Source organism: Pygocentrus nattereri, chromosome 19 (assembly GCF_015220715.1).
Source record: "Pygocentrus nattereri isolate fPygNat1 chromosome 19, fPygNat1.pri, whole genome shotgun sequence".
Lineage (NCBI taxonomy): Eukaryota > Metazoa > Chordata > Actinopteri > Characiformes > Serrasalmidae > Pygocentrus > Pygocentrus nattereri.
In genome coordinates this window covers 17,569,857-17,595,656 of record NC_051229.1, presented here as the reverse complement: position 1 = coordinate 17,595,656, position 25,800 = coordinate 17,569,857, and the positions used below count along the sequence as shown (strand labels likewise).

General features: G+C 39.5%; 1 protein-coding gene across 8 annotated transcripts in view; it reads right to left on the bottom strand.

Annotated features, from left to right (window-relative positions):
- Positions 1-25,800, bottom strand: part of LOC108427207 (receptor-type tyrosine-protein phosphatase mu-like) — a 269,465-nt gene that overhangs the window by 209,321 nt on the left and 34,344 nt on the right. For all 8 annotated transcript variants that reach the window (XM_037531160.1, XM_037531153.1, XM_037531154.1 and 5 more), the window contains exon 2: positions 13,528-13,650. In XM_037531160.1, coding sequence (XP_037387057.1) covers positions 13,528-13,650 — 123 coding nt within the window. The remainder of the gene's footprint in view (positions 1-13,527; positions 13,651-25,800) is intronic.

Sequence of the window (25,800 nt, the reverse complement as noted above, 5' to 3'; positions counted from 1 at the left end):
ATTCATACATTCAGTTGCTCAGTGTTGCAGATGGCCTGATGATACCCATGATACACTCAGAAAAAATATTGTGACCTTATTTATCATGATACTGATAACATACTGTCATATTGCCCACACCTAAAAGAAACACATTTCAAGGTCCAATTAACGTGAAGGATGAAACAGATGTTATAATCAAATGCGGAACTGATGATGCCAACTACAAAATCGGCCTTGAAAGAGGCAGCAAAGGTTGCAATTAGCAAAAAAAGGATTTACTCTTCATCCACTTTGGAAACAGACTCCTGGACTTTACAATAACTCGCAAGAGTATAATCTACACAATGGAAAACAGTGAGAATGTGATGAATAATTAAAGCGAACAGTGAGTATTGATCAAACTCAACTCCAGGGAGAAGCAATATTCTGTTTAATTTTTCACGCTCATATAGCTGGAGAACCAAAAAAAGGCTGTATTATTTGTGAGAAGGAAGGAATGTTCACCATTAGAGCGCTGGATCACCTAATTTAGTTCACAGCGACACCAAACTGTCCAGCGCTAATCATCAAAGTCTACAGAGTTGGGAGGGGGGTGTATTTAGATTCATTATGGCTTGAGTGATAGTTGGAACGAGGGATATAATTTGCAGTAATGACGGGTGCTCATTATTTCGCTCGCAGTTCAGGTCCTGAACCCTGCGAAAATCATTATGTGGAGAAAATCAGAATGAAGGGCCGCTCTTTAGACCCAAAACCTCCAGGTCTCATTTGTTAATAAAACCGGGAGAGGTCACACCCGGGGAAAAGCCTGCCAGCCGCTCGCAAATGTCAATGAAGACAAGGCTATTCTCACATTCTGCCACCAATCAAAAATACTCTCACTGCGAGGTTAGGCAGGAAATGTGAGGCAGCCGTGGCCTCAGCTCAATTTTCCCTAAGACCTCTCTAGAACTTTCTCCCTCTTCACTCTCTTGCCTTTTGAGAGAAAAGAAAAGAGAAACACTTCATGGTTTGGTGTACTTTCAGTGCTACAGGATATTTTTTGTCTGAAAAAGAAATCTTTTAGGCGTTAGAAAAATACTAATAAAAAATTCTCAGTTCCATCGCTCATTCAAATGACACATAATTGCACATAATTTAGCATCTGAAATGCTAAATGTGCTAATTCTGTCTCTCTTAGCTTGGAGCTTATTGGCCAGAGAACAGTCAGAGTTACACGTGTCATGATATCATTAGCTCGACGCAGCACCCACACATCTTAAACCACGCTAACTTAAATAACATTATCCTTGGCATAAATTAAACCAAATTCTTCGGCCTAAGCTTGTTTACTCTTAATGCCTTTTTGGCTGAATAACATTCGCTCTCACAAACAGAAAACAGGACACAGGGACACACAAGGCTGCTTGCTCTCATGAATTCATATTAGGACAAAATGTGGTTGCTACTGCTATGCTACTGGCTCCATAATCATATAAGAGGGTCTTCCTTCACCCCTTTCACTTTCCCCCAGTTTAAAAAGCAGAGCAAGTGCAAGTTGTGAACGCACTGAATTCAATTAGCTTATTTCTCACATCATGACTGTGGCTTTCCCCTTCCTGCGAATCGCACGTCTGTCCAATGTGATTGAAATTCTGATTTAATTTCTGACGTCCTTCAGCCGTTACCTCACGGGCCCTTTTAACATAGGACAAGAGCTTCGCCTCCTTTCGGGACATGCAACACCAAGCACCTTTCAAAACGGCAAAAACAAGAGCAATGTATGGATCCACAGAAGGGGGCAAAGTAAAGCATTATGCAGAGTGCTTAATTCAGTTAATGAGGCTAAGAAAATTAAAAACTAATTCCAAGTCAAGACTTCATTAAAAAAAGGCAGTTTCGCTGTTTTGATCTTGGGAGACAAATATTCTGGCTTTCTGGATGCCACAGAGATGCAATCAAATTTGGCTTGGAAATTATATAAGGAAAAAATTAGCATTCCTCAGAGATAACTCACACAAACACTAACTGCAATCTGAAAGAAAAAGAAAACTGTGTAAGAGATTACAGCTTGCCAGGCAAATTCCTCATACACTGTCCAAAATTTTTGAGACACCTAACTTTCCAAACACAAATTTTAACACAAATGTGTTTTCTTTGCTGGTATGAAATGCCTTGCTATATTAATCAAATTTATATTAAAACAAACAATATCACATGTAAACAGCTATGACTATTATATATATATATATATATATATATATATATATATATATATATATATATATATAGATACAGATATAGATATAGTGCAGACAGTGCTACCTTAAGTAATGAAATACCATTACAAGAACTCAAATCTTCCATGTATATAAACTACCTCTGGCCTGTGAGAAAATTTAAATTTCAACAAAAGAAGATGTCCCCACAACTGTGTGCCCAGTGTAGACCTGGTAAAGTACATTACATCAAATGATCTCTCTCTTTCCGACCTCCTATCGCAAAGGTCGAAGAGTCTCCACTCTCTCACCTGAACTCCTCGCCAAAATGAAACTCTCTACGCCAATTATAAGCAGAATTTATTCCTGCTTGCACACATATTTATGCACAGTCATTTGCAAGCGAGACAATAAGCCATTCAGCCTTAGCTAAGATTGATATAGTATTTAGCATAATAGAGAGCGGGTGAAAAAAGCTAATTAATCCGAGCTGGAAGACCTCTGTATCCCTCAAGCCCTGCCCATTATTCCCCACAAGACTCCTCTGGGGAACACAGGCCCACAGCACTGCTGCTGCCAGCCTGCAAAACTACTTACATCCGTCACTTCAGCAGTAGGAGAGAGAGAGAGAGAGAGAGAGAGAGAGAGAGAGAGAGAAACAGAGAAGCATAGAACAGCAGATCATGTAGCCGTAAAAGCGTTCTCTATGTGTTAAAATCATTTCTGCATTCCAGCAAGTAAAATAACTCAACTACTAATTACTGTAATTTGTAGCTACTCTGCACCCACAAATAAACCAAATAAATATGTCTGCCTGCACTATACCTTTAAGTTGAACACTGCCCTGATGCATTTATCTGGTATGCAGTGTTTAATTACAGCATATTCCTAACATTCCTCATCTAGTTAATGAAGACCTCAAGGACATCTGAATATAAGAGCAAAAGTTTGTAAATATCTGCTCACCTAATATATCTTCTGAAGTCAACGTTATTAACATAGTTTGTACCCCCTTTTGTTGCACTCTCTGCTGGTCTATCATATTGCTGTGAGGATTTGATTACAGCCACAAGAGCATTTGAGAAGTACTGATGTTAGCTGATTATTTCTACATTACATTCAAACTCTTCCCAAAGGTACTGGATGGTGCTCCATCACTCACTTTTGCATTTATATCCTTCTAGTTTTGGCACTGTGCACGGTGCAGCTGCTCCAGAGCACATGCATGGCTGCTTTTCAACATAAAGTGTATTAGATTAAGATGTTAAACTCTACTCCTGAATCTCTACAGTATCTTATCCTATAGAAAGGTAAATCTTACACTCCATCAGTAACAGGGAGATAAATTAAAAAAGATCAGTGGGGGATCCCGAGTTGTGAAACGGTCTAAGTGTTGGACATATTGTCAGGAGATCGGGGGTTTGATCGCCGGTCATGCTAAAGTCATCCATGGCCGGGATTCAAAGAGGGCACAATTAGCTTTGCGCTCTCTGGGTGGGTAGATATGGTGCCCCCTTCTTCCCCCATCACTCAGTGTGAAGCTAGTTAGCTCAGGTGTCTGTTAGCTGACGTAACAGAATGGTTGTCCATTGGCATTGCGCCAGCGGCAGTTCGAAAAGATGTGGCGGCTGGCTTCACAGCTCTCGGAGAAAGCCTGTACTAGCCTTCACCTTCGTACTGCTGGTGAAATCATGTGACTGGGGAGTCCTGAGTAGGGGTGCAATTGGATATGACTAAATTGGGGAGAAAATTGGGGAAAAACTCAAAAAAAAAAAAAAAAATTACTCAGCGAATGCCCTCTCACAGGACATTGAGGCATTTAAGTTTGATTATTTAATGAACTGCATCTTCACTTCACTTTTCTATTTCTGCAAGCAGGCAGAGCTAGTGATATTCTCTGGATATGCTCTACTCAGCACAGCGGCATTTTTTCTACTGGTGCCTTTGTATAGTGACAAATGTAAAGCAATGATCTGTCGTAACAACTGGTCGTGAGTGGCTTATAGCTTTTGTATGAAGGCGAAAAATATATGATTCATGTTCAATAAATTTGTGTTCACTAAATAATTTGTTTTTATAATAATTGCAATAAGAAATATTAGTATAATTATATAGTAATAATGCTATAATAACTATTGCATGCTATAATAATTATTACATAATAACATTAGAAACTTTATTTCTATCACTCTCACATCCTAAAACTACATTAAAAAACACTGAAGCAGATTCAGCAGGAAAAAACTGAATTACAAACATCAGTAGTTAAATGGTACAAAAAAATAAAACCAAAAAAAGAACAAACAATAAAAAAGCTGAAATAGATATATAAAAGCAGATAAAATATGCTTTTTGGTCAAGCTCTCCGTGACCCTGACGAAGTGGCTTAGAAAATGGATGGATGGATGGATGGATGGATGAATGGTCAAGCTCTCCAGTTCATTAACAGTGGCTATTCTTTTATCAGCAGAACATATTTCATAACATGACGTCAAAACAGAATTTGATTGATGTGTTTGGTCATGTCTTTGTATACATAGTATTTTACAATGGCTCTGAAAAACCTTACCTGTCTGATTGCAAACAACTGAGTTGTTTGTTCTCATATGTTACAAATATGACTAACCAAAGTCAATTGTATCTGCTTAGTAATCAGGTGAAATTGCTTATTTATACAAACTCCTTAAAATCCCAGACTTATTGCATACTAAGACTTAATATCCAGTAACTACAAGGAATATAATGCAAATTGACTGAGTTATTCTTAGATTGTGATAGAAGTGTGCAGTAAAACTCTGAAACCACCAGTGCGTTTCTGCCATTTAAGGAGTTAAAGAAGGTGACATAAATAGTTTGCATCCATAGAACAGCATTGCAAGAACTGGGAAAGAACTTTGTGCCTACACTTTAAGCCAGGAAAATAGTATTTTGTGGCAATAGCACAAGGACAAATTCAGACCAAAATGGGTTCAAACAGCTCTGTGCTGGTGGATTTCTAATCCTCATTTCAAACCTTTGTTTCGTCACTCCACCCACCTTGGCACTGGCGCTGTAATTTCTTGTCAGTCAAACAACAGCTGGCTACAAATGTCCCAACTAAAATAGCAATATGAAAGCATTATACCATTCGACTGAGCTTATGTCTGTACAAAAATAGGGCCCATTAAGTCTAAGCAATCTCAAATAGATTTACCTATTCGGTATCCAACACTGTATTACATACTACTGTCTAGAAAAATTTAAAAAAGTACAGCTTCAAAATGGCTGCTTCTACCACTTACTATGAAACTTATTCTTGTCCACTTTTTAAATGGCGGTTAGCCATATAGCTTCAGTGCAAAAAACTAATCAAACATCAAACATCGCTCGTCAACTACATTTGGGCAAAGCGAGGGGAAAAATATGTAAATACCATCTCACTATAAGAAGCAGACACGTTTGTAAGCTCATTAGCTGCTCATCTCTATACATGTTAGTATATAGAACTAATAAGAAAAAAGGGGATTAGGTAAGAGGAGGAGAGAAGGAAAGAGCAAAGGAGGAAGATGAAAAGTAAGAGTGAGAGAAAGACATGGTAAATGCTCTAAGAGGGAAAGAGATGAGCAGAGCAGCAGACGAGTGTGTATTTGTGTGGGATCTCTGCTTAGGCTCATCGTGGAGCAGGCGTGTGCCCATGCATTCCAAACGAGCTCCACTGAGCCGCCTTCTATCAGCCAAAGCATGCAATCACAACCCGGCCCTCTGACAAGCAAGCACCCACTCCAGCCCTGCGGTGCAGTTAGACAGGGCAGTAAACAATCACGTTCCTCCTCCTCTCCATAAGGCTTCTTTTAAGCTCTGTCATTGTGTGTGTGTGCGTGTGTGTGTGTGTTTGTGTCTGTTCTCTCGTCTCCAGGGTGCACTGAGAGGCTTCGGCTGTTCCTTTGGCCTGTGCTGATGTACTTACACAGCAGATGTTCTACTTGCTGCTTGCTTGTTGAGCATGTCTGTGTAAGTCTAGAGCAGGTCAGAAGAGGTAGCTCAAACTCTGATCCATTTTCTATTAGGGCACAACTGGTATATCGCTAGGTCAATAAAATCTGCTGACTTAGAGGTTCCATGGATTTAGCAGCATTACCGGAAATCTCACCAACAAAGCACTGATACTGTTAATACTTCATCAGTACTGGACTTTGGTTAACCATAATGTGAAACAGAACCACTATGGCAGCTACTCAATATTTTCACTTTACAGTATTCAAAAAAAAAGCTCAACATATGTGATATGTTTGTTTTTTTATTTCAGTTTATTATTTTTGCTTATTACCCATTTAACTATTTATTAATGAAACTTGAAATCTTAAAGGCTAATGGAAAACATAATTGATAAATAATTATTGTTATTGCAAGTTGCACAAAATACTATTCCAATGTATCCTACTCAGTTTGGTAACCCTGACCAGGGTCGTGAAACTCTTTCAATTTTTCAGTGATGAGTAGGTCAGGAGAGCAGTGGAAAGAGGATTATTTTAAAAACTAAAACTGTCTTTTTGGTCAACTTGTCAATGAGCAAGAGAGTGACCATGTAGTTTTTACGCTAGCTAGCAATCCAAAGCAGACGCATTTTGATTGCACTGGGCATTTAAAACAGACATTATCACCTCAAATTATATTAAAACAATTGGGATAGAGTATCAACAGCATACCTGCTGGGAAATCACAATGGCTTTGAGAAGAAACGACCATTTTACTGATATGAAAAAAGCCAAATAGAAAGTGCTGTTGTGTAGACACATTATTTATCACTCTTAAGATGCATGGCCGCTGTGCGGTTTAATTGCTAATGTTTAGCTTCATAAAAAGACTTAAGTTTGGTGTTGGATTGATAAAAACTGATCCCCTAAAGTGTGTACCTTCATAAATCAGTTTTACAGAATCTCTGTTGCAGCCCTAGAATTTGTTTTGAGTCTGTTAAGTAGATCAGACTTGTACTTTTCAGTCAACGTGAATCAGAAATCAAAGAACAAAGGTCTGAAGACAATTTAAAAGCAAACAAAAGTCACAACTCTTTCATGAAGATCACAAAAATTTAATTTTTTATATTGTGTTGTATTGTGCATTGTGCTTAGTATCAAAGACATTAATAAGTTCAATTTTCTAGGGTAAAGGTAGGTTTAGAACGTTTACATTTTTATTCCGTAAGTTTAAATGTTAGTGTTATAACAGCTGTTTGTTATTTATGTTATTTATAACAGCTTGTTTTATATGTATGTGTTTCTGTTGTTTATAATGAATAGTTAATAAAGAGTTAATAAATAAGAGTTAATAAATTTAACAAAAACTCACATTTAACAAACAGCAATCATAAAGCACTGTTCAACAGTGTTTAAGTGAAACAGCTGCAACAGAGCCTGTTTAACATTTGAAAAAATTCTATCAGCTGGTTATTCAAACGTTCAGCTCCTTAAACATGGAATCACTATCAGCGATAAATATTTTGCATCATTTGGGCCGCTCTTTCTGTATAGCACATCACTGATAAAAAGGACTATACTGTTCATGGCTTACTGTTAAACAAGTCAAACATTTCATTTCAAATGATCAGTCAGAACCAAATGCAATTGTTACAATCACTCATGTCTTTAAAGACTTCATGGCTGCCTTTCACAAATATACATCAGATCAGACACTCGACAAAAAGCAAAGCTTTTAGGTCATGTAATTTAGTGACTTGCAATGAATCCATATCCTCAAAACAGCAACAACAAAAAACTTTCTGACATGAAAGAAGGTCAAGTTGTCATGATTTACTTTAATTTAAAAACAGAGTGTTTCTTAGTCTTTTAATAAATGAAGCTTGCATGCTGCAAAACAGCCAGACAGACGAGTGCAATCAATACGCTGCTATGGATGCATATTCCATAATGCGAGAGCACTGCTTTTGATTGATCTGCCAGCATGCTCAACCTGATGCTTTGATCTATGATCATGAAAGCTCCTCCGGGGTACGTTAAACTTTTAGCCCATCATGCTCCCAAGAGCGGCCGTGTTGGGCAAACAGCAGGACCCAGGGCTTCCGGAGCCTTCTGCTCGAGTGGTAATTGCCGTCACTGACAGTGGAGGGGCTTCTGTGATTCAGGAGCCAGTCATGAGGATGCCAGACGGTGGTGACTAATCACACTGGTGGGGTGGGGGGTTTGTGCGTCTGTGCGCGGCTGTGTGTATGAGGGTATCTGAGTCTTGCTTATTCAAGACAGCACACAACATTACACACAAAAGACACAGTAAGTAAATGGTTTGTATGTGTTGTTATAATGCATGGCAATATGGTGAACATGCTCCCAAAAACTGAGCAAGTTAAGTTTGCATATGTGGACATGTGTGTGTGGGTGCACTTCTGTGGCTTATGACTCAAAGTGACATGGTGCAGATTAAGCAAAACCACAAAGAAACATTCCTCGTTCTTAGGAATTAAGAGATCTTAGTGTCCAATTAATCAATTAAAATACTTACTATATGACTCATTTCCATTGCAAATTTTATTACAAGAATATAACAATGTACCTAGGTATCTGTTACTCCAACAATTAAAGAACTGTTTAATAAGTGTTATCACTTTGTTAGATAGACTACTAAATTGAAGCATGCAGCTAAAAATCGCATGCCTGATGATAGCACAACTACAATGAAACCAAACAGACAGAAGAGAGACAATAATGCTGTGCATGTCCTCCAAGCGAAAGTGTGATGCACAGCTGTGTGAAGAAATCACACATGTAGAGATCCGTTGTGGCAACAGCCTTCAAGAGCCACTGAGGTACAATGGGCCAAACCTAGCCTTAGGTCATGGCATGCATGTTCATTTTAACTTGGCCAGTAATGAGTGGTAAATATAACTTTAGAACCTCAGAATACACATTATTAGAATTATTAGTCTGTCATTATACATTCTATATTTTGTTAATGTTTTAGTTTTTAGTTAATAATATAATCACAAATATATAGCTGTCAGCCCCTTGGTTTAAACAAATTCGTTCACTTGCTTTCTTGTTTTCTTAAATAAAGTTTGTTAATAAGTTGTTAATACACTTTCTGCTTTTTATAGCATGTACAACTTTATGGCTGGACCCAAATATCGGTACTCTTTCGCATAGTTCATGCAAGGAACAGTCTTTGTATACATCAAGTATTTTACAGTGGCTTTGAATGTGTCTCAGCCAGTATGATTTCAGAGCTGGATCTTTTTTATACTTAATACTGTGATGTGTCATGTTAAGCTTGGTACAGGTTAAGATTTCCACTTCCCAATTTCCACTAGATTTTGTTTTATCAAAGAGAACAACAAGCTTAATGATTTAATCTATATTTGCCTACCATGATATGGTATATTCTACAAGATGTTACTATCAAATATTCATAAAGTTGACTCAATTCAGGATGATTTTAACTCACTGTACACTGTTCATCAAACTTCTCTTATTCTTTGTAAGAAAGAAACCTCTATATAAGTTAAGAAACTAATAACTTACCATTGCTTTTTTGCTCAATCACCTTGATAACGCTAAGTTGGATTTTTGGACTGCTAGGTTACTTTTACTACCAAAACACTAGGTTGAAGCTATTGGTGGGTAATACCTAGCTGCTGTTAGCAAATATGTTGTAAAATAACACAGCCAATAGGTAAATTTTTTAACCACTTCAAACTGATTTTTCTAGTTGTGATATGGGACCAACAGGATTAGCTTGCGATAAATTCTTAGCAATAGAAAGTAATAATGTTTTCCACTGTCTTATTATAGCATCACTGGCAGTTGTAACTCATTATATTACAATCCTAACAGCTGAATATCAGGTCATTAACTATCAACACATTTCCTTTAATTCAATATAAATTACTTTTAAAGATGAAGTGACCCTTATTAGTCCCACAACGGGGAAATTTCACCTCTGCATTTAACCCATTTAACCCGTGAAGTGAAACACCACATACACTCTAGTGAGCATGCACACACTAAGGGGCAGTGAGCAGCCCAATCCGCAGCGCCCAGGGAGCAGTTGGGGGTTAGGTGTCTTGCTCAAGGACACCTCAGTCATATGCTGTCGGCTCTGGGATCGAACCGGCGACTTTCTGGTCATGAGACTGGTTCCCTTATCTCCAGCCCATGAATGCCCCAACCCTTTTGATAAGATGTTATTAATGTTCCAAATGTTCACTGTATGTTTTATCGTGTATTTGAGGTTTTTTTCCTAACCTTTCTTTACAGGTTGGAAGAAGCATGCCAGAATGTCTGCACAAGCTGAAAGGGAACAAACTGTCATTATTGAGTTGAACTTTAATAATTAATATTTTAGGATTAGAATAGTGTTTTTTAGTGCAGTGTACACAACAGGACTGTGTGCACAACAACTTCTCATTAAATCATAGTAAAATATCTCCTCTTCCTCTTTTAAACACAACAGTTGCATTGACTTAAATATGTACTTTAAAGTATGTACGGTTTTCCTGTTTGTTTCAATGTGCTATAACTGAGAGACAATTACATAAATTCAGTTATCATTGGCAATAATTGTGCCTTCTAATAGTTAAACTGACTGATAACCTTGCAGATAACAAAGTGGTCTTTTCTTTCTTACTCTCTTTCTTGTTCCATTACCCATTGAAAGAGCGAGAGAGAGAGATATGCGTTATCATCTCTCTCTGTGGAGCCCTAAAGGAGAGATTAGGGCCTTGACTGCCACTGAGGGCAATAGAAGAGTGTGCCAGAGCCAGAAACTACTAATTACCTACAAATTCAAGAGGCACCCGGGGAAGAAGGCGACCCCACTTGCCCGATGAGAGAGAAGACCCTGAGGGGCCAGCGCAATCGCATTCTCATGCAAATGAGCGCTCCCAGGCATGGCTGTGGTTGAAGATGTTATATGGGGCTAGATGGTAAGTGTCAATTTGTAGGTCAGAGCTGGGTACTGGATGGCATTTTAGCTGGACATGCACAGATTAATTCCACCGAAGGAAGAAAAGGCACTTCACTTGGGCAGGTCATTTCACCTAAGCTGCACTCATGCTCAGCAGATACAAACAATAACCCTATAGACACACACAAATACCAAACAAAAAGAACACTTCTTTAAAATTAGTGTAGGACTCTTATTCAACTCCACAACTACAGCTGAAGTGACTTCACCTGCCACTAAGAGAGAAAAAAGGAAGGATGCAATCTATCAGTGATTCAGTGATTTAAGAGGAAAACAATAACCATTCATTTAGAGCTCCATCCTTGTTACGACATAGAAAAAAATGCATTCTCGATTAGGTTAATTCCATAGGTGCAGTTGAGTCTGAGCCAGCCATCCCTGCTCATCTCAAATCAAATGAAAAGCGATCAATGTGACATTAAAGAGAAAGAGAGACACAGACAGAGAGAGAGTAGGAACAATGCTGAGTGTGTGTAGAAGAGAGTGAGAGTAATATCCAAAAAAAAGAAGCATTCTAACAACTTTCAGTGCTGGTACAGAAACATGGTTTAATGAAAAATAAGTTTATAAGTTTTCATACAAAATTTTATTCCCCAGCAGCTCTGTCCCTTGTCCCATCAGCAGAGTGAAGCAAATGATATTTTTGTGAGAGCTGCAATACCAATCATCTCACTTTAGGGCCATCGATGCCTCCGTATCTGTAGTCAGAACTGTACTGATATTTTTTGTGAGAGCTGCTATAGTAGAGCCAGTCATCTCTCTTTAGGGTCATTCATGCCTCTGTATCTGTAGTCAGAACTGTATTATTACTAGGTGAGAAACAGTGACAGCTGTGGTTATTGTACAGCTTGTTTTTTTTAATTATTTCTCATCTCTAGCAGATCTAAGCTTAACAAGGCAGCTGCATTTTTACAGAAGTGAAAATACAACAATATGATGTTAATTACACTTATGTGTAAGGATCCTTTTATGGTAACTGTGCCTGCCAAGAATTCTGAGCATTAATTCATTACAGTGAAGACCTAAGAAGCAAAAGAAAGAGGTTTTTTGGCGAAGGCATCAGAAGCTAGTTGAGTATAGATGACTTTGGCCTAGAGGAAAACTGTTGTATTTGGTAAGAAAATATAGGCATTGCAAACTCTTTTGGATTTGTATGTCCATATGAAAAATACAAATGCAAACTCTTCACATCTATTCACATATATCCGCTTATAAGTGGGCTTTGTTGTTGCCTACCAGGTAGTTAAAAAGCCTGTCTATTGCTGCTGAATAGGTACTACAGTGTTTATTTTGCCCTTATGCCATCAGCAGGGGTTTTGTGAAAGCATTACAACCTCTTCAAATCACCCAGGACTTAAACAGGAAAGAGAAAACACTTACAAATGTTTAGTTAAAGCTAAAACATGTTCATATGTATGAGTGTACTGCTGAAAATCCACGCATTTATGGGTATATCTGTGTGAACAGTTTGCATGTGTGTGCAGGGCCATATATCATATCAATATTTTGAACTACTCTTTCTGTGAATACAACTTCTATAAGAAATTAAGAATATTATGCCTATGAACACCTTTGTAACACATAAGAATGCATTCGTATTCATAAATAAACTTTCCTTCAGTGTAAAATATGTCTCACTTTCCTCTATATATATATATATATATATATATATGTATGTATGTATATATATATATATATATATATATATGTGTGTGTGTGTGTGTGTGTGTGTGTGTGTTACAATACACTAAAATGAATATAAGTTATTATTCTACTCTATATGAGAAATAAATCAATCAAGGCATTATGGCATGTTATAATGTGTTTATACCTGTATTATTTTGTATATCCTCATACACATTTTTGTTTTTCTGAGTTTGAGAAGTTACACAAGGAACACAAAAAGCCATGTTTAAAAAAAACTTTCAAAAAGAGTCAATACAATGATGTTTTATGTTGTTTGCTAAAGTAAATGTAGTTCAACAGGACAAATTAGGCTTTCTTTGTAATGAAAAAATGCAGTTAGTCAGTGTTCTTTAAGTGCTGACCGCATTCATGATATTCTTAGAAAAATGAGTTGTAAAATTTCAATAAAATATTGATACAATAAAATATCATGACACTGCTTTCTATCTTAATGTTTAGAACAATGTGTAAGGTTCACTTTGATGTATTTATAAAAGTAAAAAAAAACAGTCCAATCAAAATAAGTGTCAGGTTTGTAAACTATTATTTTAGTATAGAATAGTACTTAGGAAACATGGGTCTCTGAATGGAAATTTGAATATGATCAATTTCTGTGATACAGTGATGTACCCGGAAAATATTGTGACACAGAATTTTATCAGTAAAGGTCGGCACTATGTGTGTATTTCTTTGTGGGTCTAAGGCTCACCAGGAGGCATCCACTGGTTTGCTGAAGGCTTTTCTTTGGTGTTGGCCTGCTCCCAGTCAAGGTCGTCATCTCGTCCCTGGCTGTAACCGCACGTGGCGAACGGCTTCTCAAAGTTGCAATCGCCTGTGACAAAAGGAAAGGGAATTTAGATTGCTGTAGCATTTTCCATTAACTCGTCCCGCAAATGAATGAACACATAAATTATGTTCTCCCCCCCCCCCTTTTCCCCTCCCACCCTCCGCCTCATTCCTTCCTCTAATCCTGGCGTTCATAATGCAATATGCCAAACAATGAGAGTGGCTTTAAGTGAGATGGAGAGAGGGATGGGTGCACCAGATGCGCCACAACATATATTACCATCATTAGGCGCGCGGCAGGCCAATTCCACAATGACAGAAATGAAGTGTCCAAACTCCATCATCGTTAAGCGTTGTGCTCCTGCCGCACAATCGGGCATAAATTTGATTCATTTTCGTGCCGGCATGTGACCAAACTTCCCTCGCCGATCATCTCACGTTTAGCTCTCATCTATCCTAATCCTTCCCACGGGATGTACGCGTGCGCACACAGGAACACGCGTACAAACAGACACAGCTGCAGCCACTCGATGGGCCGACAGTGTTCAGCAACACATACAACATAATGCATTTAACTTTGTGAAGGTCCAGTGTTAGCGTAGCATTATTCTAATGACACCAGAGGGAAGCAAAGAACATGGTGGAAAAGGGCATTAACTGGATGGCTGAAAACTTCAGGCAAGGCCAATATGGACTGAGCATTCAGAAGAAGATTTAGGATCAGTTCCAGAGAAACAACTGTATAATGGAAACTGTGACATAAATGGACTACAAGACATGAAAGGCAAAAACTGATCTCATGTTGACACTCTCAAAAGTTGGAAATGATCCCAGGGCTTGTATTAGAGCCCTAAAAAATTTTGGTTAGCCTATAATCCAGGTTTCATTACGAAAAAAACAAGAAAAAAACATCAAAATCATGCCGGTTTCTATCACAGCAATATAGGCTGGAAAATGAAAGGCTATGAAAAAGGCATTTAAATCGATAAACCTAAACTTTAGTATGTGGACAAAATAAACAAAATGCCTTTTCTATGAATAGAAAAATTTGAAAACTAAGTTAACTGCCAGAAACACAAAGTGTCACGGAAATGAAGTAGCACTCTTATGATGCAAAACTACTTCAGTGCAAATAGCTTGTGGCAAACCTTCTGCCTGCTAAAAGTGAGTAAGTGTGAGAGTTGGTTCATTTTAGAGAAATTTGCCGATTTCTTTTCACTGATGGTGATAGGAACAAGTGTTGCAATATATACGCAAATTTAGCCATTTTGTCCAAAATGACTACTGAACCTACACATCTTCTGAAGTTTTAAACATTATGTAGTAATGGTAAAATAGTCATACATTTGGAAAAAAACACCGTTTCTTGTGGACAGTTTTGCCTTTAATCATCCAGAATGTACCAATCTGTCATGAATGCATTTTTAAAATGCAAATGTTTTAATGCCACAAAATCTTTTCAAAAAACTGTTGCAAATCAGTGTTTTAGACCACATGGAAACAGTTCAGAATCACCTCATGTACAAACTTTTTGTGAGGTTTTCAGAGGCATTAAATGCTTAATAGTCTGGTTCCTATCACCACTACTATGAACAAATCTGACTGCAAGTTTCTCTAGATTGGAGCACTTCACATCAAACTCTGAATGACTTCGATGAACCATTTCATTATGCTCATATTTTGAAATCTGTGTGGAATTCTCCTTTAAAATTAGTGTCACAAAATTGTCATATCGGTCAGCCCCAAAGTATGTGTACATAATGAACATTACTACACTGAACAGACTTCAAACAACATTTTTATCTATGTACACTATATGTCTTTATGAATCTTGTTATTTCTCCTGTGTTCTACGTGTATGTGTGTTAAACACTATTTGTGCCATTCATCTACAACAAGAAAGTTGTCTTCTAATTTTAGTGTTGTAAATGAGTAAGGAATCTCTCTTTGCATAGACATGTTATTTGTTTACCACATAAGACCAGTTTTAATGGGGGAATTAGAACTCCTATACAAAGATGATAATAATTTGACCTTAAAACTATCCAGCGTACAGTACATGGCTGATTTCTTTGCCACAAACAAAGGCTTGTCCAGGTTTATAAAATCATTTCACTGTATGATTCTCTGCTGAAAATACTTTAAAAGACAGAGCTTAGCTTAAACCATGTACTTGAAGAAAAGGCCTCAGTGCAAGACACAAACAGAACCATTTGATGGCTTGTTGCAAAACTAGCATGATGGGCCATTACGGAAGTGCATCTTAAACCATAAACACGCAGAAGAGAGCAGGTGCAGGGATATGATTATTGCCACAATTTTAACCATGTCACTTAAGAATCTAGGAGAAGGCTTTTTACCCTCGCAGCTACACGCTAAGTGCATTCTGAATGACCTTAAGACGGGCCTGAAAAATGGCATGCACTCCACAGCAAATGGAAAATAAAGGTGAAATGCATCAATATTTTAAGAAGCCACATACAAGCTCATAATAAATCTACGCAGAAGCAGCAACATGAGCACATGCACCTCTCAGTCTTAGCCTTGCTCATGCACAGTACACACACACACACACACACACAGACACATTCATTCGCCCACGTTCACACACAAACACATGCACGATAACACCTCCAGCCCCTCTGTTCACTCACACACATGTACATACACACACACACACACACACACACACACACACACACACACCACAGAATACACGCATCAACTCAAAAAGTAAAAAAATGTCGAGCTTTTGCCCTCTCAGGGGTTTGTATTAAGTGAGTATCAGCATGCCAGGACTGATCCATCATCACCTCTGAAGCATAGCAGATGCTGCAGTATATTTATGTTGCTTCTTTTGTGTTGGTGTGTGTGTGTGTGAGTGTGTGTGCGCGCATGAACTGTGCTCTTTGTTTTTCTGCCTTCATCTGAGAGATGACATTTACAGCAAACAGCCAAATGAGTCTGCAAATGAGCCCCAGCCTGCTCTCTTGCTGTCTCACACACACACACAAACACACACACACACACACACACACACACACACACACACACACACACACACACACACACACACAGACACACAAACAACACAGAGCATCATTAACACTTGGCTTGTCTCTCCAGCTAATGGCATTCTTCTGCTTTCGTGTAAGCATGTGAGTGTGAGTTCAGTGGGCGAAGGTATTTGTGTGTGTGTGTGTGTGTGTGTGTGTGTGTGTTGTGTGTGTGTGTGTGTAGGCATATGTTCAAAAATTATTACCTGGAAATAATTTACACCTTTGCCTAGGATTTGGTTTTCACACCCTTACTGTACGTGTTTTGGCTGGGTTTTAAAGGCAGGCTGTTAGTTGATTGCTGATTGATACCTCCCATTGTCTGTTTCCATATTCATGCGCTTACTGTTCTCTGCTGATATATTCTGGCCTCTTGTCTGCTTTGAAAGAGTGAATAGAGAGGGTGAAGATTTAGGAGGAGTTGGTGAAAAGAGAGAGAGATAATGCAGGTGAATGGCCCCATCTTCTTTTCTCACCATGCTGTCAGGAGACATTGGAGGTAGCAATAGAAGCTCCTCTATCTGGCAGAAACATGCAGAAAGGTTACAGTTATGTTCTCTGGAATGTGGCACAAACCCTTTCTGACTTTCATACCAGCAAAGAGAACGTTTATGTTAGTCTAGAATGCTACATTTGCAATAATGCATTTTGTTAGTCATTACCGCCACTGATTCTGACTTCCAAACAAATCAGTTAGTTCACTCCTAAAATGAACAACTTGCTGATTTATTTAGAAAAAATTTATGGTGTACAGAATCTGAGCCAGCTCAGTACATGGAAGCTGCATTTATTTGTTTGCCATTCCTACACTGGCTGAACTTTTATTACAGATGGCATTTTTAACTACATTTGCTATTGCCATATCTGATTTTTTAAACAAATAGCAATCGACTACGCCAATGAGAAACTATTTCAAATTATAACACGACATTCATGCCATGCATCACTTTTTTCCCTGTAACAACAGTCATCTCGCCAAACTCCTGACATAACCTGTACTAACATAAAGCATGAGATATTCCAGTAAGTTCATGATGTTTTAATTTGCACTAATAGCGCTAAGCTAAAGGACACTGCGTTAAATATATGCCAGTTTTGGTATTTAAAGGTTTAAAATGTAACATACTCTGTCCTATGTATGGTGCCATTTTAGATGTAATAATTATTTAAATATTTTAACCTGAAAATACATAGTAAATAAATAAATAAATAAATAGTAAAAAACTACATGTGATTTCTTTCAATTGTGGATTCTCTGCAGTATTATGCTGTATGCTAAGCCAAAAACTGACCCCATTAGAGAGCTCCTTGGAGACATATCTGGACTATATTAATAAGGCATGTTTATGAAAATGTATTGCTCCTCTGAAAGGTTGTCTGAAGTGCATACACATATGTCCATCAGTCAGACTGGTGGTAAAAAAAAAAACTGAATCGGTCATAAAAATTCATGATTGGTACATTCCTAGCTGTGACCAGTGCACATTCTATAGTGTTTTTGGTATAATTGTTGTAAAAGTAACAATGTAACAGAGCAATACATAACTGTAGAATATAATTTACAATGTAATTTGCACAACTGTAGCAAGAATGCTAGTGTACCCTCAACTGTACACTGTCCAGTGCTACTGTAACACAGGTGCTTTTATGGAGAATTATCATCAGATTTTATAGCTAAGATCATTAACATGGAAGGAATCTGATCCCTGCCATGCAAATACCAGTGCTGGGTAGCATCTCTCAAATTGATATCAAGTCACTTGCACGCAAATGTTTAGTAACTAACTTAGCATTTGGCTGAAGAGATAATTCTCAGTTTTGGGTCAGCTGTATTCTCCACCACAGAGCTTATAGCCAATCAAACTAAAACCTTCCCAAATTCTTTGTTAATATTTACTTGACACTCTTCTACTGACAGTAAGGGATAGAACCAGTAACATTTCTCACAAGCAATACATAGTGATATTTAACACAGATATTAACACCAGTCAGTCTTTCTCAGCCTCTGATCAACTTAAAAAGTTCTGCACATCTTGGAATTATGGCCTGTACTGCCCACCAACTGACGTGTCTATATAGCCTCTTTTAAGGGCTAAGGAAACAAAAATTCTTTTGGAGGAACGCAAGGAGACATGAGACACACGAGAGGTAAAAGACACATGACAAAAAGATATGTTTATTAGATAAACATGAGCAATATTATTATCCTGGCAAATTTGTCACTTTATTGAGATCTACACTAAAATTCAAGAGAGAATACACATGTGAGATTACTTTTTCTCAGCAGACCTATCTGAGCAGTAGGAGACTTGTATAAGACTCTCTTTTGCCTTTCCATCAGATCTCACTTTTGTCTAGGAGAAACTACAAAGATATTGAGGAAACTGTTTTTCCCATTAGATTGTAATTTGGTGATAGTACTGATCTGAACAGTGGTATCCGTCAGTCCTTCTCTAATAAACAGGCCCGGTCAGCAGCGCTCCATTAACAGATCACAGTCTGCATCCTAATGAGGGCACAGATCAAGTTAGCTGGGTCACTGGGCCGGTTCTGTGGCCCCAGCTGCCTGGCCAGATGCTCCAGCAGCTTCACGAGGGACAGCCAAATCCAGTATGCAAGCAGCAGTGCAAGGCATTACCAATTAGTTCATACCACAATCAAACCACCACTCAAAAACATGTTGACTTGGCACTTTTCACGTCTGTTGATGATGAAGAAAGGGGGCATGGCATGGCCTAATATTTGTGTGATGTCCCAAAAGCAATATGAGCCATCTGCTTTAGTATATGAGAGAACAGTAGGTAGTGTTGACAATGCTTCAAGGTTTGCTGCTATTGCCTAGCTGGGCCCCAGAGGGGGAATAGCTTTTCCCTCGAACTCGACTCATGTCAGTCTATTCACGAGGAACCTCCCTGTTTAGCGTTATTCCATAAGTGCACTGTTTGCCAGCCTTGCGTTTCAGGCTGAATGATGTGGCTCTGGGGAGCAGGAGCAGGTTATCATACTGCTTAATATGCAGTGTCATACATCAAAAAGACAAATGCCGAGCAAACGGGGGCCCTGGCAGCCTCCAACACAGCAGCTCCGCCGAGAAGAGCCTGGGCTGTCATTGAAAGCTCTCTGCTGAATACTTCACACACCGCTAATCTTTTATATTTTTTCAAAGGCCAATTCTGCCCTACATGAGGCGCTTGGAGCCAGCATGAGGCCCTTAGCGTGCGTGTTTGTGTGTGCGCGAGCGTGTGTGCGTCTGAGGCCCGCAGCATGTGTTCGTAAACACTGACTTAATGTCGGCCCATTGATCATCCGTGTTTGCGTTACGCAAATGTATGTTTGTTCCCAAAAATGCGCATAAATTTCTCAGTCCAGGGTCTGGAGTCATGGGGACCGAATTTATTTCTGTCAATGTTCCCACTCAGTCATACTTCTCCCAACCCCACTGCCCCATCCAGACCTCCAGCACATACACATGCATGCGCAGTATGCAGAGTTGCACCCAAACAAAAAGAGGACCTCTGTTTCTGTTTCATATTCAGATAGGTAGAAAGAGCCATGGCACAGTGTCAATGAGGGCATTCAAATAAGGATTTCTGACAAAGTGTCACTACCACACAAGTGGTAATTATGGCTTAGTGCTGTGGAGAGGATCTTGAGCCACAGCTGTGGGGTGGACACAGCCCTTACAGTATAGACAACATACGAGTAGACTAATTTATGTCTGGTGCTGACTGAATGACCTACCTGAATAGGTAGTGTAGTAAAACAGTCATTAAAAGTGTCGGCATCTTATTCTAAACTTCTCAAAGTAGTTTTGATTTGTGTAGTAATAGTAGCAGATAAGTACCATTGAGTGGATGTAGATTTGTTGCAAGTACAACAATACAAAGTTGTGTGAGGTTGCAGTTGAATTAGGTAAGATTAGTCACAGAAGTATTAGTATTCGGCTCATGAAACAGGTGTTTGTTCTGTGTTATTTTGCTTTCGCTTGTACTGGCCTTATTTGCTGGAGCAGTTATTGATTGATTGATTGTGCTCCATCCAAGGCCTCCTGAAAAGGTCCTTGGGGCTAATTCCCTCACTCCCAGCCCCTGATACAATTATTTTGCAGTAAATAGTGAATCTCATCTTTTGCACAGGTGTCTCAAACTCAATCTCGGGAGAGCAACGCGTGTGCGTATGTGTGTGCAAATGGAGGTCATTTTTCAGAGGAAGTCGCTTCCTTTGTCCTTGAAATGAAATGCCAATGCATTATTTCACCATTTACCACCGGGGAGTCAAACAGGCTCGACTCGCGCAAATCAAAACAAAAGGACCTGTGAAGAATCACGCATTCAAATGAATCACTCTGCTCTCCTTTTCTGTCTGCCAGCTGTCTGCAATCCCTGAACGCATCTTCCTCTATTGAAATCCATTAAAATGTATAACACTACCTGACACACTGGTAACATGTCTGAAATCTGCACCCTTGGTGAGATTCCATCTCTAATGGCTACTTATCTTCAGGTTGCTAAAAACTCGACATACAGCTAAATAACATCTTGAAAAGCACAAAGAACATAGATCCCTCCTTTCTCCACTATCACTGACATGACAAAAAAAAATCACATCCTAATACCAGGGGGGTCTGAATGCCTCAGAGCGTCGTGTTGAAGAGAGTGAGGTGAGTAATCAGCTAGAACAACACTTCCCTGAGAGCACTTCTCCCTATTTTAAGTGGCATCAGGTAGGCACTGAAGCTAACTGCTAACGACAGGTCCAGTAATTGACAAGGCCTGTGTCTGTCAGAGAAAGAACTGCTTTAAAGAGATTTCATTTTCTTAAAGAGAGAGAGAGAGAGGGACTCTTGTGCTCAGCACATTTATCCCCGTCATCTCCCCACTTACAGACTCCATAAACGGCTTACAGGAAGGTGGTGGCTGAAGCTATATGTTATTAAACAGGTTTCCTCCAGTGTAAGAACACACAATGGTCTTTAGAGCCTCACAATCTGAGCATTTCAAAGAAATCTATCCATCTTTTTAGCACAGCAAGCCAGGGGCAAGAATCAATACGGCCGCCCCTCAATAGAGGAGCCAATTTCTCCTAAAGATTTTCCAGTCAGACTTAAAAGGCCTTTTGTTATTGCACCTGGAACAAAAGTAAACTTTCAACATTAGGAGATGCAGGGAAAAGTCCTCAGTGGTACACAATGATGGGAGACCATACTCATACACACACACACACACACACACACACACACACACACACACACAAGAGCCAAGAATAAACAGGGAGCCTGTATGGAATTGTATTCTTTAATGCCAAAATCTGAGAGCACCATGATCACACCCTTTTTAAAAGGCCAAGAGCTCCTGAATGATATATATTGCATTCTCTATTTTATGCATTGTAGAAGTCACAGCACTGCAGCATCATACAGTGTGTGTGTGTGTGTGTGTGTGTGTAGCATTTTACTCTCAGTCAATAAAGCCATAAAATAACCTAGGAGAAAAAAAACCCTGACATGCCGTGACCTGAATGAAGGTCAGAGCAGTCCAATTATAGAGAATTAATGTCCATGTTATCACCGTAATTAAAACACCAATACTATATATCACTATGAGTGTGTATACACCCAACACCAAGTGAGTCTCTCATTCTTTTTTCTTCCTATGCCTATTTCTCTTGTCCCTCACCTCCTTCCTCTAGCAGATATTTGCACCATTCTCTCCTCTTCCCCCCTCAGCCAATTCAGCAATTACCCGGCTCCGTCCTGATCCCACTCCTGTAGGAAATCATGGGTCATTCCTCCACTCACCGCCTCCTCCTCTTTAACGAAGGCCGTGCCTCTCCAAAGGCACCCGCCACCAGCCAATCTCGGGTAATTTAAAGCCCGACGCCTGCTGGATCTCTCTGCGGCCACCATGGGTTAGCCGCCTGCGCAGGGGCCTTCAGGGACCACCGGCTTTTTTCACTCGCCTCCTTATTTCACTTATCTATTGGCAGCTCCTGCCAAGCCGCTGTCTCTCTCTCTCTCTCTCTCTCTCTCTCTCACTCTCTCTCTCTTGCTTGTGCTGAAGTGTATGTATACGTGCTGATGTACGGCCTGTTTGGGGACTTTGAACTTGAAGGGGGGAGAGGATTTAAACGATCAATCTCAATATCATTATCAATCACGCTGCGGCGCTCGGAGCCATCGATTGGACCTGTGAAACAGAGAAGTCGGCAGAGAGATTTGGACGGATAATCTGGCCCACTGGCTGAGCCAGTCGTTTCTCTTTTCAGCTGATAAGTGCCAAAGCACACAGGCAAAGAAAGATAGAGAAAGAAGAACACAGAGAGAGAGGGGGGGAGAGAGAGAGAGAGATAGAGAGAGACAGAGAGACAGAGAGAAACAGAGAGACACAGAGAAACAGAGAGAAGCAGAAAACAAGCAAAAGATGTGGAAAGAGAATAGACAGAAAAAGAATGAGAGAGAAAGAGAGAGTGAGGGAAAGAGACAAAAAGTGAAAGAGAACAGCAAAGGGTCAGAACAGGAAAGAGAGATAGAAAGAAAGAGTGAGAGGGAAAGACAGAGAGGGTAAAAAGACAAAGAGAATGGAGAAGAAGCAGAGAGAAGGAGAGGTGAACAGAGAAGGAGATGGAGAGAAAAAGAGACAGAAAAAGAGCAAGAAAGTGAGGGAAAGAGAGAGACTGTAAGAGAAAGAATAGAAGAGGGTAAGAGAAAAGAAGAAAGAAAGCATGAGACAGTGAGAGGGAGACAAAGAGAGATTTAGAGGGAACACAGAAAGAGTAAGAAAGAAATAGAAAGAACAGGAAAGAATGAGAGAAGGAGAGAGGTAAAGTGAGAGAAATAGACACAGAGGATAAGAAAGAAGAGAGAGACACAGCCAAAAGAAGTATCCTAAGTGGTGTCATGTGATTGTTTATCTATATCATTTAACAGCTGTCAATATATAATGAGCCTGTGTAACATCAAAATGGTACAACAGCTTTTGGAATCTATTAAGTATCAATTTGAAAATGGAAAGAAAACTGATGTCTGAGTGTAGCCATGGCTCAGTTAAGTATGATGGAGACTGGTTAAGCATGATTTAGACTAGTTAAGCATGATGGAGATCTAATGGTGACTATTTGAGGTCTGATGGGAGCTATTTGAGATCAATTCCTTGGGTCCGTTTGGCCATAATTTGATGCTCCTGGTCTCCCTGTCTCCGGTGCAGGGGCTGGAATGCTGATGTGGAGCGGTGTGTGTGACTGTCCTGTCTGTGCTCATGTGAATGCATGAGAGCCAGCCCACACCCTGCCAACTGCCTCTAGTGGCTCTGCTTCAATTTGGACAATAAAAAACAAGCAGGAAGAGCAATCGAACACCCCCCTCAACCTTAACACACACACACATCACATTCCTCCCAGCCTCTTGTCCCTCCTTCCTCACAGCAGTAACACACAGACAATGGATCCTTCCAGAACCCTTGCCTGGGGAGAACAATAGAACATTCCAGAATCCTCATCTCGGAATCGTGTGGCTCGCCATGACAGATGCAACATGATAACTATATTTATCTTGTTTTTTCCCCTGCTCTGGCAGGCGATGCATTTTTACGGCTGAAGTGATTTTTCTTTTCTGTTTGTGTGGTTTTGCAGCCCCTTGTAGTGCATCTGGGTCTGCATTGATTGTCTAGAAGGGGATTGCTCGATATGGTCCTGCTTCACAAGCAGCCCGATTTCTGCTTTCACTGTTCGATGTGGGATCCCAGAACACCTCGCATGGCAGCTGCAGATGAAAAACAGAACCCCCCCAGCTCACAATATCAACCAACCAACCCCGCAAACACTAACCCTGGGTTTCCAGAGTTAACAAACCGCTGCAAGTCCAAGGGTGCCTAGGCCTTAAGGACCACCTCTTCAATCTGCCACAAAACCCCCAAGAGACCCACTCAAACCCTCCCAAAAAAGAGAACAAAGACAAAGACAAGGAAGAAAAGATTCATGCATCCTGGCAACAGTGATATTTTTTCATAGCTTCCTTTACTCTCTGTCTTTCACCCTGCCTGTACTCTCCGAGCCTAATTTGTCAAATGCACAAAGTTAGAATGCCAGAAATTAGTCTGATGAGATTTCATCTCCGGGGGGAAACTGATTATGTTTGATCATGAAGACAAACAAGAACATTAACATGCTTTGTTGTCTTTAAGATCTGGAACAAAAGCCTGTTTTTTTCTTTTCTTTCCTCATGTCTCTCTTCATCACTTTCTCTCAGAGTGAAAAGAAGAAGGAATAATTCAACGTTGGATATTTAGGTGCATCAGGAAAAAAAAGCATTCCACTTTGGAGAATTATAAAATTAGGAGGCAGAAAATGAAAAGGTGGTGCAATTCGTCATGAGTGAGTGAACTGGAAATCTTGTGATCTCTCCAGTGCAGAGGCTTTCCCAACGCAATGGCTGAAGACATCCATGGGAATTGTGAGTTACTCAACGTTTCAACTGTTTTCACGGGTGATAAGTGTTCTGTATTGAGACACGTGGTACTACCAGTATGACTGCAGGACTGGAAACAAATTCTGGAAACATTCTCATGCAGAGAAAGCATATCATGCATAGTACTCAGGTTTTAAAGTGATGAGTGGTATCAGACATGCAATAGCAAGCATGCAATAGCAAGCGAGGTTTTCTCTGCCTGTTGGGTCATTTTGCTGGGTTTTCACCAAAGTGCTGGATTGTTCTTTGGATAGTTTAGCTACTGGGTTAGTGCCTAGTATTGAGTTATTGCAACTGTGCTGGGAAGTTTTGGCTCCTACATTGGTAACTGAATGACAGCAACAACTGGGGCTGCCAAACGACTATTTGATAGTCGAATAATCTGTCAATTACTGAAACGAATAATTGATTATTCAGATTATGAATCACTACATTACCAAATAACTTTTATGTGGGTATTAGCTTTTAAATTTAGGTTGTTTTATGCATTTGCTAACTAACAATGAAGACAATAAACATGAATACCATTTTCCATCTCGCCCAATTTCAACGCACCTGTGGCCTCGGCATTAAGATGACAATGCAGTGTTTAAAACTATAAATGTTATCTGGAAAGTGAACAGGGTCGCTGTGAATAATAATTCACTAGTTCAATAATAGTTCTTTATTCCAGCTCCAT